Source organism: Puma concolor, chromosome E4, assembly GCF_028749965.1.
Source record: "Puma concolor isolate L17-30 chromosome E4, mPumCon1.1.hap2, whole genome shotgun sequence".
In the NCBI taxonomy this organism is placed as follows: domain Eukaryota; kingdom Metazoa; phylum Chordata; class Mammalia; order Carnivora; family Felidae; genus Puma; species Puma concolor.
The window spans coordinates 43,217,348-43,235,051 of record NC_141683.1 but is presented as its reverse complement, the minus strand read 5'-3'; the positions used below and the strand labels follow the sequence as shown (position 1 = coordinate 43,235,051).

At 43.3% G+C, this 17,704-nt stretch overlaps 1 protein-coding gene across 1 annotated transcript in view; it reads right to left on the bottom strand.

Annotated features, from left to right (window-relative positions):
* The window catches only part of CACNA1E (calcium voltage-gated channel subunit alpha1 E), a 660,165-nt gene that overhangs the window by 563,946 nt on the left and 78,515 nt on the right, over positions 1–17,704 (bottom strand). The window contains exons 17-19 of the mRNA XM_086694634.1: positions 4,049–4,282; positions 2,233–2,339; positions 1,100–1,846 (exon numbers count right to left, since the gene is read on the bottom strand). Coding sequence (XP_086550760.1) covers positions 1,100–1,198 — 99 coding nt within the window. The 5' untranslated portion in view covers positions 1,199–1,846; positions 2,233–2,339; positions 4,049–4,282. The remainder of the gene's footprint in view (positions 1–1,099; positions 1,847–2,232; positions 2,340–4,048; positions 4,283–17,704) is intronic.

The following is a 17,704-nucleotide window of genomic DNA, read 5'->3' as shown; positions in this document are numbered from 1 at the left end:
TTTTACCCTGGACTAGATTATTTTTCCTGTGTGAATCAGCAGAAGTGGGCAGTCATGGGAGACTTGAATAGCATGCTAACCCTGTCTCATAACAAATTAAAAGAGATGATGGAAATTAGTGTTTTTTAAGTAATGGAGTGCTAGTAAGATATTAGATGATAAGGGTTATTTCACATGAGCTGTTCAGGAGGATGGTGGCATATCTCCTTTTTAGTCCAGTCTAATCACATACAGCTGAGTTTATATCTTAAAAGGAGGGGTCACCAATCCCCATAACCCTACCTCCAAGGAGCCCACCAGGATACATCTTACCTTCCCGATAGTGCCTACAGACATTGTTCTGCTGGGGGATCATCTGTTCAGCCAGGTAGACTAAACTTATCTTGGATGCACCTTTGTTTTCTCTGATTTGTCACTCTGAGGCCCCTAGGTTCCTATTATATCACCAAAGGCCTACCCCTCCCACCACTAGTTAAATGGCCAAGACCTTCCCACACAAGGGCTTCTTGCCTAGTAACTTTGCTTCACGGGTTTGCAATAACAAATACAGTTAACATTTATTAAACAATGGACACATCTGATTTCATTTAATCCTTGCTCCTATGCTCTGATGTCATTAATACGTTACACTTTGGGAAGTGGAGGCAGAGAGACATTAACTGCCTTTATTAAGTTCCAAGCTAGTAAGTGAGACAACTGAGGTTTGAACCCATGGCTGTATCATGCAAAAGCTCATTCTCTTAACCATTTTGTTATCCCCCTTATAACTTCAGAGCTAATAATACAAGTGGTTTACAACTAACTAAAAACTGAGTCCCCTAACCTTTATTCTAAGAAGACCAGATAAGGAACCAAGCTGCCTTGCTCAAGCTACAAGCCCTACTTAGGTTGCTCATGTAACATTTGCTGCTTCTCAGACTGTGAAGTACCTGGGAATCACCTGGAGATCTGGTGCAGATGCAGGTTCTGATTCTATTCTAGATATGGTGACCCTGAGAGTTACATATCTAACAATCTCCCAGGTACTGCTATGCTGCTGGTCTAAGTACCACACTCTGAGTATGAGGCCCTAGAAGCCTGGTGTACTGACTCAACTGACCATGAACTGTTGATCAAACCATCCACCAAGGAGGCCAGCTGGGGAGGGGCTTTCTGGGCTGGAGGAACAGCAAGAGCAAAGGTATAGAATTCTCAGCATGGATGGTGCAGTCCAGTGATGTCAGGGCTGGTACCCAAGGCACATGGGAGAATGCAGAACACAAGTCCTGGAAAACAAGTCTGGAAGGAAAATTTTAACTGAGAAGAGACTTGGCTATGATGCTAAGACATTAAAGCGTCAAATTTACACTCTTTTTAACCACACCTTTTTTATGGTGAAATTACCCATTTCCAGCTACTTAATACTGATTCTCCCTTTTAGAAATAAGATGTGAAGTCTCAGAATTGTCTTTTTATCCCCTAAATTGCCTTTCATCTGGCCATATTCAGTAAGGATTAGAGAATGAGAAACACCAGAGTTCTCTGAAAGGGAAGTGGTAGGACTCAGTCTGTGTCACGGGCATTAGTATTGGTGGATTGGAGACAGGGAGATGTGTTAGGAGGTTGTCCCAATAGTCCACGGGTAGAATGATGATGCTGTAACAAAGATGACGACTGTGAGATTGGATGGAAAGGGGGGAGGCATTCTGGAAGCAATCAGTCAGACTGTGTTCTCATTGCCACTTCTCTGCCCCATCCTCTGGCTCTCTTTGCCCCATGCTGTCCTTCAGAAGACAGACCCCTGTGGACTGCATTATCCAGGCAACGTTTCCTTCTGCTTCCAGTTGAGCTCAGCCAATGAAAGGCACTAGTAGGAGATTGGAAAGGGAAGAATGGAGGAAAGAGGTCAGGGTATTTCTTTCCATACCCCCTAACCCTACACTTCCTACCTAACCAAGGTTTTGCAGTGGCTGCATTCATCTATGACTGAAGATTTAATTGGACAATCTCTTTTCCATTGTGCTTGCTGGGCCCTGCACCCTGTACGGTTGGGATGCTATCCTATAGGATGAAGTGGCCAATATATGGTATTATTTCCCCTAAAGTCAGATAAGCCAGGTCCCAGAGCCAAGAGGCAAAGGTGAGGATGACCCCTCTTACTACCTAATACCACACTTTAGGGATTTTTTTTTTACTTCCTTTGGTTCAGTGACTATGACAAATGGTGCTCATGCCATGCTTCCCTTGGCCTACCTAAATCCCCCCACAGGTGCAGCAGGCAGGTCCCAGCATGCTGTAAGCTTCTTCTCTGCCAAAGGACTTTCTCCAGCATTGAGGGAGCTTGCTCCACCACAGATGGCCTAGAAGACAAGGAAAAGTTACTCTCCAGATGGAAACCCTCTGCCAGTGGGGGACAGAAGTAAAGCCCCAGTCTCCCTGTTCATTGGTAGGATGATGATGCTTAAATGTATTCCACATAATTTGTCAGAAAGTCTCCAGTAGGACCAAACCCAATGACCCATAGTAATCTGCTCATTAATTCACCCTTTATTGGCTTTTCTCCCTTCCTTGTGTCCCTTCTCCATGCCCTCACTCCTGTTTTCTGAGATCACCTTTGAAATAAACTACTTGCACCCAGGTCCCTGTCCCAAGGTTGGTTTTGGAGGAAACCAGACTAAGAGAGTACATTTGGAGCAAGGCTTCCTGTAGAGAACACAGTCTGAGATACATTCAACTGGAAGCTGAGTCCACCCCCAGTCACTTAGGGCTCTTCCTTCTGCTAAATGGACAGAGGGTGGAGGTGCTATATGCACAGGAAGTACCTATGTGGGCAAACACTGCATTCCCTTCTTCTCCCAGACAACTGAGAGTGTCCATTGGCTCCTCCATGCCTGAGCCTCAGCAATAGCAGTAGTTAGTGATTAATCATTAGATACAATTTATTTAAAGACATTACTGGCTATGCAAGCCATGTACCTATTAGTTATTTGATCCATTCCCTTCCCTTTCCCTGCTTTGTTTTGTATCACAGAAGACCCATTTCCCAGGCTCCTTTGCCTTCTAGCAGTCTCAGCCAATGGGGGCACTGGTACAGCATTGTAGGGTGAGAAGAAAGGAAAACCCCAGGTATTTCTCCTCTTCTCTCTCTTCTGTGAATGGCATCTCCAGCCATTCTTTGTCTCCCCATGACTCTAGCTCCCCACTGACATTCCTCCCTCCATGGTCCCAGCTCCCAGGGAAAGCCCTGGCTTCTGAACTCTGATAACATGTCCCCCCTACCTGGGTCCCAGCTCCCACATGCCGTTTGTCACTTTAGCTCTTCAATTGCCTGTAAAATTAAATACCCTCTGTTTATTTATTTTTTTTTTTTAAATTTTTTTTTTCAACGTTTATTTATTTTGGGGACAGAGAGAGACAGAGCATGAACGGGGGAGGGGCAGAGAGAGAGGGAGACACAGAATCGGAAACAGGCTCCAGGCTCCGAGCCATTAGCCCAGAGCCTGACGCGGGGCTCGAACTCACAGACCGCGAGATCGTGACCTGGCTGAAGTCGGACGCTTAACCGACTGCGCCACCCAGGCGCCCCAAATACCCTCTGTTTAAAAACTAAGAGTGGCTTCTGTTTTCCTGATAAAGTGACTTGTCCAAGATCACATGACTGGTAAGTGGCAGAGCAGAATCAAACCAGTTTTGCTGACCCCAAAGCCCTCCATACTGTCCCCCACCATGCTATACTGCCACCCTAATTGTTTCAGAGGACACCAGACCTAGACATCTCACCAAAGCTTCTGTGTCCCAGTGGAACTGTGTACCTGTCCTGGGAGTCAGAGTTTTCATATTTGGATTTAAAGATTATTGTGTCGCTGACCCGATTTGCCTGGATCAGGGCTCACTTAGGACCTAAAACACAGCAATTACCAGGCCTGGAAGAAAGACCTCTTTATTTTTGTTCATTTTCTCATTTTGTTTATTTGTAGGCAAGAAAATCTAAAGTCAAATTAAAAGACTCCTGCCTCACCCAGTCACATACAAATACATCAAAATCCTCTGAGTTTAAAAGAGAACTTACCCAAGACCTGGAGTACAGAAAAGACTTCAGCCAGTGTGCCCACTGGAACTCAAGGCCCACTCCATTCCACTGTCTCTGGAAGATTACATAACAGCCCCCAAGGACCCTGCCATAATTGGCTTGGGTGTAGCTCTTTCTCTCCAATTCTCTTGCTGGGTGGAAATGATGAGAAACAGCACGTTCCCAGCTCCTCTCAGGTGGCTCAATGTGAACCCAGACCTGAAGTGCACCACACTGTGGAATAATGAGATTTCATCTAACTGAGAAGAGGTTATATAACTAGAAATCAGTCCATTAGCCATAACAAAACAATCGGGGAGGGTCAGAAAGATAGCTCTGTTTTGAGCTATTCTGTTCTGAGGGGGGTGGGGGTGGAGATTAACAGCCCACTAAAGATGCAATTCTAAATTATTCAACTTGACTGTCCCCTTAGCAGTGCCAGAAGGCCGGGGGGGGGGGGGGGGGGTTGATCTGAGGAAGAGCTTTTCTTTCTCCACTTCTCAGAAGCTCTCCTGCTCTCCTCAAACCAAGCCAAGGCCTTGTCTTTCTACTCCCTGCTCTAACCTCTGGATCAGTTATTATCAGCACTGCTGGCCATCAAATATTTCTATCTGACTCAGAAGGAGATGTAGGAAATGGTCATAAAGTGTTCATGCCTACATTGGAGAGAGAGAGAGAGAGAGAGAGAATGAGGGAACAAGAAAGCTCTCTGTGTCTTAACAGCAGCGCAGAAACAAATAATGAGCTTTATTCACCAACCTGACAATGGAATGAGCTTTGGTACAAAAGCCCACATCCAAACCGGTTGTTACCATAACTCCGTCAGAGCAGGTGGATGACAAAGGATTACCTCACACACATACTTGCTCACTCTCCACAGACAAAAGTAAAAATTAACACAGGCAAAAAAGACAAATCAATACTATCAGTAAGTACCATGGCTAGTTAGATATTAAAATCTCCAGAGAATGTTTTTAAAGCTTATTCCCAGTTCCAGTCCCCAGAAACTGGGCCTCTGTAGTGTGGGGTGGAGCTTGGAAGCCACGTGCAGGCCAGTCAGCCTGGCTCTGGGCTGAGCTCAGGTAACCACAAAAATCCCCCCAGCAAGGCTCACCTGGGAACCCTGTCTCCTTCAATCACATAAAGGTGAGTCCTTCAGCTCCATTCACATCCAGTGCAGGTGGTTGCAAGAATTGAGAAAGAACACCACAAGATGAGGAGACCTCATTTGAGATTTCAAGATTTACACGTTTTATGTATCAAGCACTTATGTAGCATACCTGTATTCCAGGTGCTGTTCTAAACACTTTACAAATGTTAATACGTGTCATTAATGCAACCCTTACACCAATTCTCTGGGGCAGGTGCTATTATTATCACCTCATTTATTTATTTTTTTTTTTTTTAATTTTTTTTTTCAACGTTTATTTATTTTTGGGACAGAGAGAGACAGAGCATGAACGGGGGAGGGGCAGAGAAAGAGGAAGACACAGAATCGGAAACAGGCTCCAGGCTCTGAGCCATCAGCCCAGAGCCTGACGCGGGGCTCGAACTCACGGACCGCGAGATCGTGACCTGGCTGAAGTCGGACGCTTAACCGACTGCGCCACCCAGGGGCCCCTATTATCACCTCATTTACAAAGAGGGAAGCGAGGCACACAGGGGTCAGTGATTTGCATAACATCGTGCAATTAAGTGCTGGAGCCAGGGTCTCAACCCAGACAGCCTGAGTTTAGAATACACACACACACACACACACACACACACACACACACACGTTTGTTGCACACAGGCTATTTGAAAACTTGTGTTCACCAAAACTCCTCGAGACAAGGCTGGCATATTAGTCACTCGAAGCACAGTAAACATCACTGGATCGAGGACCTGCTCTATGCCAGGCTCTGAGGTAGATATTTTCACATTGATTTCCACACTGGCCCTCAACAACCCTGCCTCAAACATGCCTCATTCTCTTTCCTTCTCCCTCCTGGAGAGGTGACAAGTCTCAGACTAGTAGATATTCGCAGGCACATCACTGCCACACTTTTCAGACTGCTTCTGCTTTCCGCCTTGTGGGATCCTTTGAGACATCTTCCTTGATAGGAGGAAAGAAGGGGTAATGGGAGGTCCTAAGACAAGAGGGCAATGGAGATGCTGACCTGAGTCAGAGCCTGAAGATTTCTTGGGGATCCCAAGTGACACCTGGCTGCAGCATCCTCAGCAAACCCAGGCATGTTTACTCACCTCTGCTCCACCTCTTGCTTCTTGGTAACCACTGTGCTTTTACTATAAACAAATCCTTCTATAGGATGAGGCAAAGGAGCCTCTGAGCAATCATGCATGGGTGAATCTATAGTTACATTTGTCCCCAACTCAAATCTACCATGGTGACTTTTGTCATCAAAATAAAGTCTAGAATCTCCTTCTAGACTTCCAGGCATTCCCTGGCCATGCAACAGTCTCAACACACTCTCAGCCCTCTCCATCCCAATATCCCATTATGGCCTCCTAACTGGTCACCCAGTTTCTATTTATGCTCCCCCCTCCCCCCTGCCATCTATTCTCAATGTAGCACCAGTGCAATCCTGCTGAAACAGAAGTCAGACCATGCTCCAGCCCTCTGGGGTAAACAGGATTCTAAAACGGTCCCAACATTCCTGCCCCTGCTGTAGGTGGACCTGGTTTAATCAGGTGGGCCCTTTTAAAAGAAGGTCCAGAGGTCAGAGACCGAGGAAGTCAAAGCAGCAGAGATGCCCTCAAAAACAGCCATGCTATGGAGAGGGCCATGTGGCAGGGAATAGCAAGTTGCCTCTGGGAGTTGAGAATGACTTCAGGCTAAAAGGGAACAAGAAAGTGGGGATCTCAGTCCTACAACTATAATTCAACTATTACTCAACAATGACACAACTATTATTCTGCCAATAATCAGTGAACTTGAAAAAGGATCCCAAAACCTCATATGAGGTTGCAACTCCAGCTGACACCTTGATTCACCCTAGTGAGATCCTGAGTAGAGGACCCACTGAAAACATGCCAGAATCCTGACCTTTGGAAATGATGAGATAATAAATGTATGCTGTTTTAAGCCACTAAGTTTGTGGTTAATTTGTTACACAGCAAAAGAAAATTAATACACCTTCCAATGCTTCTCCCCTTCACTCAAAATAAAAGAAAAAGTTTGAACCCAACCACTATTATTTTTGCTCTAGTTCACTCTGAGCCAACCACATAGACCAGGCATACACATACCTCAGAACCTTTGTACCTTCTGTTACTTCTGCCTGCATGTTCTTCCCAAAAGATCTACATGGTTCCCTATCTTACTTCTTGGGAACCAGTCATTGCACCCACTGTGTGACTAGATGCACCCATGTTGACCCTCTGTATCATTCTTCTTTGATTTTTTTTCTTCCCCAAAGCTTCCTACACCTGCTAATATACCATAAACTCACTTATTTACTTATTGTTTGTCTCTGCCTATAAGAATAGAAGCTCCATGAGGGAGGGATTGTTTTCATCTCTTCTGTTCACTGCTGCATCCCAAGCACCAAGTAGATACCCATTACTTATGTGCTGAATGAATAAGTCTCCATTAGTCCCAAACATTCTCAGTTGTATAGACATTATGTACTTTTTCAAGGCCGAGAAGTCCTACTTTTTTTATGGAGCCTTCCTTTCTCCAACCTCCTAAAATCTCAAGTGAGTGCCACAGTACTCATTTAGCAGCCAATTATACCCAGAAGTTTTTATGGAGCTGAATAATTATTTTCCAGATTTAAGTCTCTTGTCTTCCTCATTTCTTTCCCCCAGTCCCACCGTGCACTAAGCAGTGGGCTTCTTGAGGGCCATTTATTTATTTAAAAAATAAATGTCCTCATCCAGATGGCCAACAGGCACATGAAAAGATGCTCAATGTCGCTCCTCATCAGGGAAATACAAATCAAAACCACACTCAGATATCACCTCACGCCAGTCAGAGTGGCCAACATGAACAAATCAGGAGACTATAGATGCTGGAGAGGATGTGGAGAAACGGGAACCCTCTTGCACTGTTGGTGGGAATGCAAATTGGTGCAGCCACTCTGGAAAACAGTGTGGAGGTTCCTCAAAAAATTAAAAATAGACCTACCCTATGACCCAGCAATAGCACTGCTAGGAATTTACCCAAGGGATACAGGAGTACTGATGCATAGGGGCAACTTGTACCCCAATGTTTACAGCAGCACTCTCAACAATAACCAAATTATGGAAAGAGCCTAAATGTCCATCAACTGATGAATGGATAAAGAAATTGTGGTTTATATACACAATGGAGTACTTACGTGGCAATGAGAAAGAATGAAATATGGCCCTTTGTTGCAACATGGATGGAACTGGAGAGTGTTATGCTACGTGAAATAAGCCATACAGAGAAAGAAAGATACCAAAATGTTTCACTCTTACGTGGATCCTGAGAAACTTAACAGAAACCTATGGGGGAGGGGAAGGAAAAAAAAAAGAGGTTAGAGTGGAAGAGAGCCAAAGCATAAGAGACTCTTAAAAACTGAGAACAAACTGAGGGTTGATGGGGAGTGGGAGGGAGGGGAGGGTGGGTGATGGGTATTGAGGAGGGCACCTTTTGGGATGAGCACTGGGTGTTGTATGGAAACCAATTTGACAATAAACTTCATATATTGAAAAAAATAATAATAAATAAATAAATAAATAAATAAATAAATTAATTAATAATAAAAATAAAAAAATAAAATAAATGTCCTTCATTTATTTAAAAAAATAATGTATAGAACACCTAGAAAGTGCCAGGTTTTGATCTCAGGACTGGGGATGCTAGACACAGTCCATGATCCTGTGGAATTTGCAGTCTAGCAGGGAGGGAGAGGGTGGAAGAAGTACACTGTTGTAGTGGGTTCCATAAGGCCAAGGTGCAGAGCTGAGCAAAGTTGTTCATAAAGTACCTGTTGATTGGCTGACTGATTGTTTGAAAGTGGTTGAGATCTTTGTATCTCTTGGTGGAATGGGAATGGAAGGGGTGGTGAGAGTTGAGAGGGCAATGGGGAATGGATAATATATTAGTCAGCATTCTCCAGAGAAGCAGAACCAATAGGACATATATAGAAAGTGTGTGAAATATTAATCATAAGGAATTGACTTATGCCATTATGAAAGCTCAGAAATCCCATGATCTGCTGTCTGCAAGTTGGAGGCCCAAGAAAGTCATGGTGCAATTCTAGTCCAACTTAAAGACCTGAGACAATGGTTTAAGTCCCAATCTGAGTTCAAAGACCCAAGAACTGGAAGCACTGATGCCCAAGGGCAGGAGAAGATGGATGTCCCCACTGGAGCAGAGAGAAAATTCACCCTTCCTCCACCTTTTTGTTCTATTCAGTCCTCAAAGGATTAGATGATGCCCACCACAAGAGTGAGAGCAATCTTCTTTATTCAGTGTATGGATTCAAGTGCTAATCTCTTCCAGAAACACCAAGCATTCTGGGCATCCCTTAATCCAGTCAAGGTGACACATAAAACTGACCATCACAACATTAACGAGAAGCTCATGTCTTCTACATGTTACATGAAATTCCAAGAAGTAGCCATATCCAAGATGATGAAATGATAAAGCTCTCTATATCCTAATTCATTCTGAGATCCCCACCCATGTCACCAGAATGTGGTGAGGACTTCAGGGAAGTATTTTGTTGGCACATGCTGCTAAATTTGCCATGGTTCTCATGGGCCTCTATCCCTGGGGGAAACTTACAAGTGGAAGATTAATGAGACAAATTATAGTTCAGAAGGAAAATTAATGGAACAAATTACAGTTCCCACTGCTGCAGCTGCTCTCGGAGCCTCATCCTCTATCCATTGTCTCTTTCCACCACTATCTTTTGTGGCTGTTGAGATGTCCTCTCATCTTTGCTGGTTTCATGCTGTTGGCATAAATTGGACCCTCAAGCCTGAGGGTCTGATCTCTATTCACCTTGCCCTTTCAGTTTGGGATTGCTGCACTTGTCCATTTACCATTATAGTTAAGGAAGGGAATACAAAAGAAGTGCCCAAGGTATTACCTGCCTCCCTGTCTCCATTGTGTAAGAGCAGCTCTACCTCCCAGAATAATCAGGATCAATCATCCTTGTCAAGATGGTGACTTCTCGCCTGCTGATCCCTAAACACAAGGAGCCTGAAGTGTCAGGTGGCAGCTAAAGTTATAGTTCAAAGAGTTTTTTGCTGAGTCCCCTGGTAGAGAGAAATGTTCCCACTTTGGAGATGGGGACTTTTATCCTTGCAAAACCCAGAGATGCAGGCACAAAAAGCACAAAATTTTTATGTGAGCCATTGGGAGTGATCATAAGCAGGGTTACCCCTCCATCCTTCTTAGTCCATAGACCCATGAATTCTTCCAGTTTGGGACATAGCATCATATAAAGGTCTTTGATTCAAGGTGTCTATTGCATCCTAGAATATGACACCTCATCCTTGAAAGTATCACCTCTGACCTGGAGCTTCAGCTGTTTCTTCAACAAGTCACCCAAAAGCTCTACCATCCTGTCAGCTTCTACATCCTGTCCAGCATGTACTATAACCAATATATTCCATGGTGATGGATCTACTCTTGTACCTCCGTTTCTGTAAAGTGGATATCCTGATCTGATGTGACGTTACATGGGATCTCATGTATATCCTCAGATAGTGGCTTGGCAGGATATGCAAACCCATGCTCAGAATGTGTATCTATTCATTTCAGAACAAATTGCTAGTCCTTTCACAGTGAAAGAGACCCAATGTAGTCAACTTGCTCCCTCAAGGAATGGTGCTAAGTTGAGAGCCAGCATTGGTTTCCCTTGCCATAAAGTTGGATATTTCATAGCAATAGTAGCTAGATTAGCTTTCGCAAATGGGACCCCAGGATTTTGAGCCCAGGTTAGCCACAGCATCTGCCACCACGGCCACCTCATTCTTCTTATCATACAGCACTATGGTGGCCAATGATAGGAGCTGACTGACATCAACTCTCTGGGTCATTTTATCTACTAGCTTGCTTAGCATCTCTCCCATGGTAAAAGCACTCTTATGGGTGTGAACATGTGATACAAAGATATTTACACTTGTTATGTGTTCCCACATGTCCATCAATATGCCTCTACCCCAGAAATCCTTGTTCTCAACATTGCAATCTTTCCCCTTTTAGGTCACTGATCAGTTAGATTATTTGCCACTACCTGTAAGTCCATATATATCCTGGAGCTACTTCTCTTTCCACACAGAGTGGATAACCAGATGTAACAGTGGAAGCTCCATCCATTGGGAGGATTTTCCCTCACCTCTGTCTTTCCAGGCTACCTCTGAGGGAGGCTGTGGTACACCTACTGTACCTATTTTGACTTGAGCCCAGATACCAAGCTGATACATCTATAATCCAAGATTGGACTTTTCCTTCTCTGTCAGCTAGTCATAAAGGATTCTCTCATATGGCCATAAGTGTGACCTAAGAGGGTGACCATGGTGAAATAGTGGTAGATGATATGAAATCTGAGCTACCGGCTCATGCAGCTTACATGTGTTCTCTGGTTCTGTTCATATTCAATCTGATGCACCACTTCCACCTTACAATGAACTATATCCATCCCAATTAGACATTTTGGGACTGGGAAAATGACAACAGGTGGGTCCACAAGACTCAGTAGAAGCACTGAGAGCTAGATCTTGGCCAGAACTTTATTTATTAAGTGCTCTTCCTATGCCTACTTTAACTGGAGGACCTTAGTGGTATTTCAAGCCTCTGAGTATCAATGTCCACTCAAACTCTGTGTCTAACTATCCATTAAATATTTGGTATTTTCCTTTCCCCAGAGTATAATTATCAGAGTAAATTGTTATAGATCCTTTTAGGGGGAAGGACTGGTGGAATCATTACCATGTATACTTGCAGAGATGTTACAGGGTCCTTCTTCCTGATGACATGGCCTCTCCTTCAATGAATGGGCTGTGAATCTGAAAACTACCTCAGATCCAGAAACCAAGGGACCCTTACTTTTTGTTGGGTAGCTGTCCTGATCATCTATCCTTGGTTTCTTTTGCTGACACAAGTTGAGTAGTACCCTTGTTTGCTGCTCGTATATTTTGCCCCTAAGGGCACACTGCTGTATTAACCATGTTCACAACACTTTGTGGGTCAGATCCCCTTGGCTACCACTCCAAACTTGCCACTCACTATAATAATTGTATCCACAATAATGGTTCTGCTGTTCATTACAATTATTGCATCCACAAATAGCTTCTGAAGTGGTAAGTACTGCCACTCGGCCTCTGCTGTGTTGGGGTCCTATTTCCTCTGCTATCAGTGAGTCTAGTTCTGTAATAGTCCCTCCTACCACCAGTTCTGGCCCACAGAGGTGAACCAACATCAAACAGTGATGTTGGTGCCTCTCTGTCAGTGCATACTTTAAATGATATCCTCATCTAGTGGGTTTCCAAGGTTCACTTGGTATATCCATGCGGCATGTCTGTATCCCTGAGTCTTTTAATTCCTTCTCTACTATTTATGATGACCATTCTGGAATTTTGACCCCATGAAGGTAGGCCATCACTTTTTGTATGCCTCTAAGAGCCATTACAGCAGCAAGTTTACACCATCTGATTATATTATATATTTCCAAATCAATGTTTTCCCCTATTCGATCTTACATTCTGGCATTCGTGATCAAGCACTCTCAGAATCTGGGGTAGTGTACTCCTCTGGCTCCTTCCAGTACATACTGGCTAGATTTGGGAGATAGTCCGTTTCCTCCCCTTTCAAGCTAGCATGTCCCTGACTGGGTTGTTCTGTGACTTAACTCTAGTTATAGGCCCAGGGGCCAGGAGGAATCAGAGACAAACCCTGAGGGATAGGCAACACATTTTGTCCTGCAGATAAGAGGCCTCTGCATGGTCTTTAAGCAAGTGTGGGAGTGCTAGATTTTAATAGGGAGAGTGGCCAAATTCTACAGGTTCAGAGAATTCAAAGGAATCTGAGAAGTTGAGTTTGGAGGACATTGACCCAGATATCCATGTGGCAAGGTCCCATCCTTTCCCAACCAGGATCTTGACCTTGGCATAGCAGACCTGCTATGTTTGGGAATTTAGCCTTCTTTGGAGATCACCCACTCCAATCATTAGGTACTGGGTCTTGGCCTCCACTTTCTCTGTGCTTCCTCTGTAGCACAACAGCCTCTTAACACAAAACAAGGAAGCTTTCACATGGTTTGAATTGGCTGTTAGCTGCTCTTAGTCTCTTTTCTTTTTCTAACATGTCATAAAGCTTAGCAATAGCCATCTGTGGAAGCAGATGATGGCCCCCCCACAAAGATTTCTGTGCCCTATTTCTCAGAACTCATGAATATGTGAACTTACATGGTAAAAAGGACTTAAAAACATGAATAAGATTAAGTACCTTGAGATGGGGAAATTATCCTGGATTACCTAGGTGGACCCAATCTAATCGTGTGAGTCCTTAAAAGCAGAAAACTTTTCAGGTTGTAGAAAACTAGAGATGACAGAATGAGAGGGACTCCTCCTACCATTACTGACTTTGAAGATGAAGGAGGGAACCATGAACCAAGGAATATAGTCAGCCACTAAGAGCTATAAAAAGCAAGGAAGCAGATTCTTCCCTAGAGACTTCAGAAAGGAATGTAATCCTGCCAAAATTTGACATGTAGGTAGATCAGTGAGACCTGGTCTGATTTCTGACCTATAGAATTTTAAGATAATAAATGTAAAGTGTATAAGCCACTAAGGTTGTGGTAATTTGTCACAGCAGCAATAGAAAACTAATATATAATCCAGTTGTGTTTATAGCATTATTTCCCTCATATTTTTCAAATACCTGACATATAGCACCAACTAGTACATTTTCTTCTACTGATACACCATCCAATTCACCATTAGTGAAAGTTTTTTTTTTTTTTATTTGAGAGAGAGAAAGGAGAGCAGGAGGGGCAGAGGAAGAGAAAGAATTCCAAGCAGGCTCCATACCCAGTGCAGAGCCCAACACAGAGCTCAATCCCACAACCTTGAGATCATCACCTGACCTGAAATCAAGAGTCAGACACAACCAACAGAGCCACCCAGGTGCCCCTTACCACTGGTGAAAGTTTTAACCATTGAACTTGCACCAGGGACTGTCTGTGCCTACCTATAACCAATGATGAGATTCTGATTATCAAATGGGAGGTGAATGATCCAGCTCCAAAGCCCTCTCTTAGTACCTACTTTTATGCAATGCTCCTTAAGAATCTATTGCAAGTTGGGTCATCTGGAAAACAGACTGTGAGAAAGAGTTTACTGTTCAGGAAATTTATTAGGGAGTGCTCTTAGGATCAATGCCTGTGGAAAGGAAAGAGATGGGGCAGAGGGAAAAACAGTCTGACAGCCTCAGCCATTTCCATGGGGAGCTCTAAAGCTGAAATGGTTCAAGAGAGTTGTCCCACAGTGGACCAAAAAATGTCAGGCCCTTATATCACTACCTTGATCAATTATTGGAAATGGGCCACTCTGGATGGGCATGATCTGGAAGGGGCTCTCTGCAACTGAGACTATCCATGAAGGAAATGGCAGCTGAAAACTACCTACTAACCACACTCCCAGAAGCTGATCCAACAAGGCCTTCTTTGAAGGTGGAGTTCCATGTCCACCACAGGCCCCTTTCCCTTTTAAGCAACCAGTCTTAGTGGCTTATAAGTCAAGAGATAGGAGGATTTCTCTATAAGAAAAGTGAGCCATAGTAAAGTCCTAGAGATACTGACATCTCAGGGTCTGCAAGGAAATGGGCTATATAGGGAGGCCCACCAATCAACAAATCTCTCAGACGTTCCAAAAAGATTGAGTATCTTTCTCCTATATATGAAAAGTTAGCCAAGAATTACCAGACATCTGAAGAATCCTTAAACATGGCAGAGAAAATCCAAACCAAATAGGAATTTTAAAAGATATTCAGAGGTAAAAGAGACACTACAAGAAGAAGAAGAAAACATTTTTTAAAAACGATAATTGTGTCCTCAGGGAGATAAAATATATTACATTCATGAAACAAGAATACAACACTAGGAAAAAAAGTAAGATTGATTGATTCAGGGAAAAGACAGAACTTTTAAAAACACAATCAGGGAAGGGGCGCCTGGTGGCTCAGTCGGTTAAGCCTCCAACCCTTGATTTCGGCTCAGGTCATGATCTCACATTTGTGGGTTCGTGCCCTGTGTTGGGCTCTGTGTTGACAGTGCAGAGCCTGCTTGGGATCCTCTCTCTCTCCCTCTATTTCCCCTCCCCAGTTCATGCTCTTTCTCCCTCTTTCTCAAAATAAATAAATAGGGGCGCCTGGGTGGCGCAGTCGGTTAAGCGTCCGACTTCAGCCAGGTCACGATCTCGCGGTCCGGGAGTTCGAGCCCCGCGTCAGGCTCTGAGCTGATGGCTCAGAGCCTGAAGCCTGTTTCCGATTCTGTGTCTCCCTCTCTCTCTGCCCCTCCCCCGTTCATGCTCTGTCTCTCTCTGTCCCAAAAATAAATAAACGTTGAAAAAAAAATTCAAAAATAAATAAATAAATAAATAAATAAATAAACTTAAAAACACACACACGGTCAAGGAATTAAAATTTCAATGAAAGTGTTAGAAGTTAACACTGGGAAAATCTCCCAGAAAAAATGAGGAGATCATTCCAGAAAGGCCAAAATCTGAATAATGGGAACTTCCAGAGAGAGAGAATAGGAAAATTTTATTAAACACACACACACACACACACACACACACACACACACACACCCCACACAAAAAAACTTTTCCAGAACTAAAAGGTTTAAATTTCTAACTTTAGAACAGTCACTATATCCTTATCTGATGGTGTGAAAAATGACCCACAGAAAGATATCACTCAAACATAAGAACATTGAGAACAAAGACAGTATTCTGAAATCTTTCAGAGGGAAAATCAAATCACATACTAAGAAAAGAAGTAAGAGTAGCACTGAACTTGTGTGCAACAACTTGGTAAGACAATGGAGCAATGCCTTAAAAATTTGGAAGGAAAAACTAACCAACTTAGAATGCTATACTCACCCAAAGTATAAATTAAGAGTCAACATTAGATATAAAACAAGAATATAAATCATGCATTCAAAACTACAATTTTACATCTTATGCATTCTTTCCTAGAACTACTAGAAGATATGTCACAGCAGGACAAAAGAATAAATAAGAAAAAAAAATAAAAACATAGGATCCAGAAAATAGGCTCCAATACAAGAGAGAAGCAAAAGGAATTTTCTAAAACGATGATAAATGTTAACAGCTATACAGTAGAACTAGTAAGAAAACCGATTAGAGAAGGTGCTCAGCAATCTCCAGAAAACTTTACAAAAGAAATAATTGGAACTAATATATTTCCTGACATGATGCTTGCTGCAATGAGATTTAGAGTTCTGTAGGATGGGAATTGATTAATGATAGGTACTGTATTAGAGTAAGCTGATCTGAAGAAACAAGTATATTCCCAAAATTCAGTGGCTTAAAGACAGGTTTATTTCTTTTTGGTATAACAGTCCTGGGCAGACATTAAAGTTGGTGAATTGTTCTCACTATGTATTCATCAGTGACACTGTTGATGGATGCTCTGCCATCTTTAAAACATACCTTCCAAGGACACCCTAATTGTCACCTTTCCAGACAGCCAAAATGGAGCATGCAGGAAACCAGAGGAGGTTTCTATGAGCCAGGCCTGGAGGCAGCACACATCATTCCCACTGGCAGGGCCATACTTAACCAGAAGATAGACTGGGGGGAAAGGCAGCCTAACTGAGGTCCAAAGAAGGACAGAATGGATTTTGGTGGAGAGCTAGCATTTTCTACTTTAGGTACAGAGAGGGGTAGGACCCACTTTGGGGGGACTAAAGCTTACATAATTGGGGGCAGAGGGGCTTCCTTAATGAAAAGAATACACAACCACAAATACAAAAGGTCTAGAGTCCATACCAGGGTCTTTGAAAGAGATCTGTGCAAATAAAAAAAACCCAGAAGCTTAAGATCCTCTCGCTTCATGGAAAATCTGCCCCTAGACATTACAGCAGCTGTTAACACAGGCCGCAAATTGACCCAATGGGGCAGAAACTCAAACAAGATGGCAGTCTATTTCTTTCTCATGGTAATGCTGTCGTCTTCAATCATGTTGTCCTTCACTCCTCAAGGTTTGACTTCCACCCTAGAGTCTAAGTTGTCTGATCTTGCTTTTGTCACTACATCTGCATTTCTCCAACAGAAAGGAGGAAAGAGAAAGAGGAAGTTACATTCCTACCTTTAAGGGCATGACCCAGGTGCTGCCTTATCGGCTCACTTCTTATTGATCCAACTCAGTCACAATGCCCATACCCAGCTACAAGGGAGGCAAGGAACTATAGCGTTAGCTGGGTGGCTGAATGTACACTTACAACTCTCTTACTCCAGAACAAGGAGAGAATGGATGTCAGGGCCCAGCTGGCTGTCTCTGCCACAGGTACCTGGAAAACTAAAACTAAGCAACTTCTTATTCCAAGAGACATCTAAGTGATATAATAAAGCAAATGTAGTCATCATCACCATATGGCTTGGCTGCAAACAATTTTGCCTAGAAATTGACATGCTGTGTTTTACTTAACC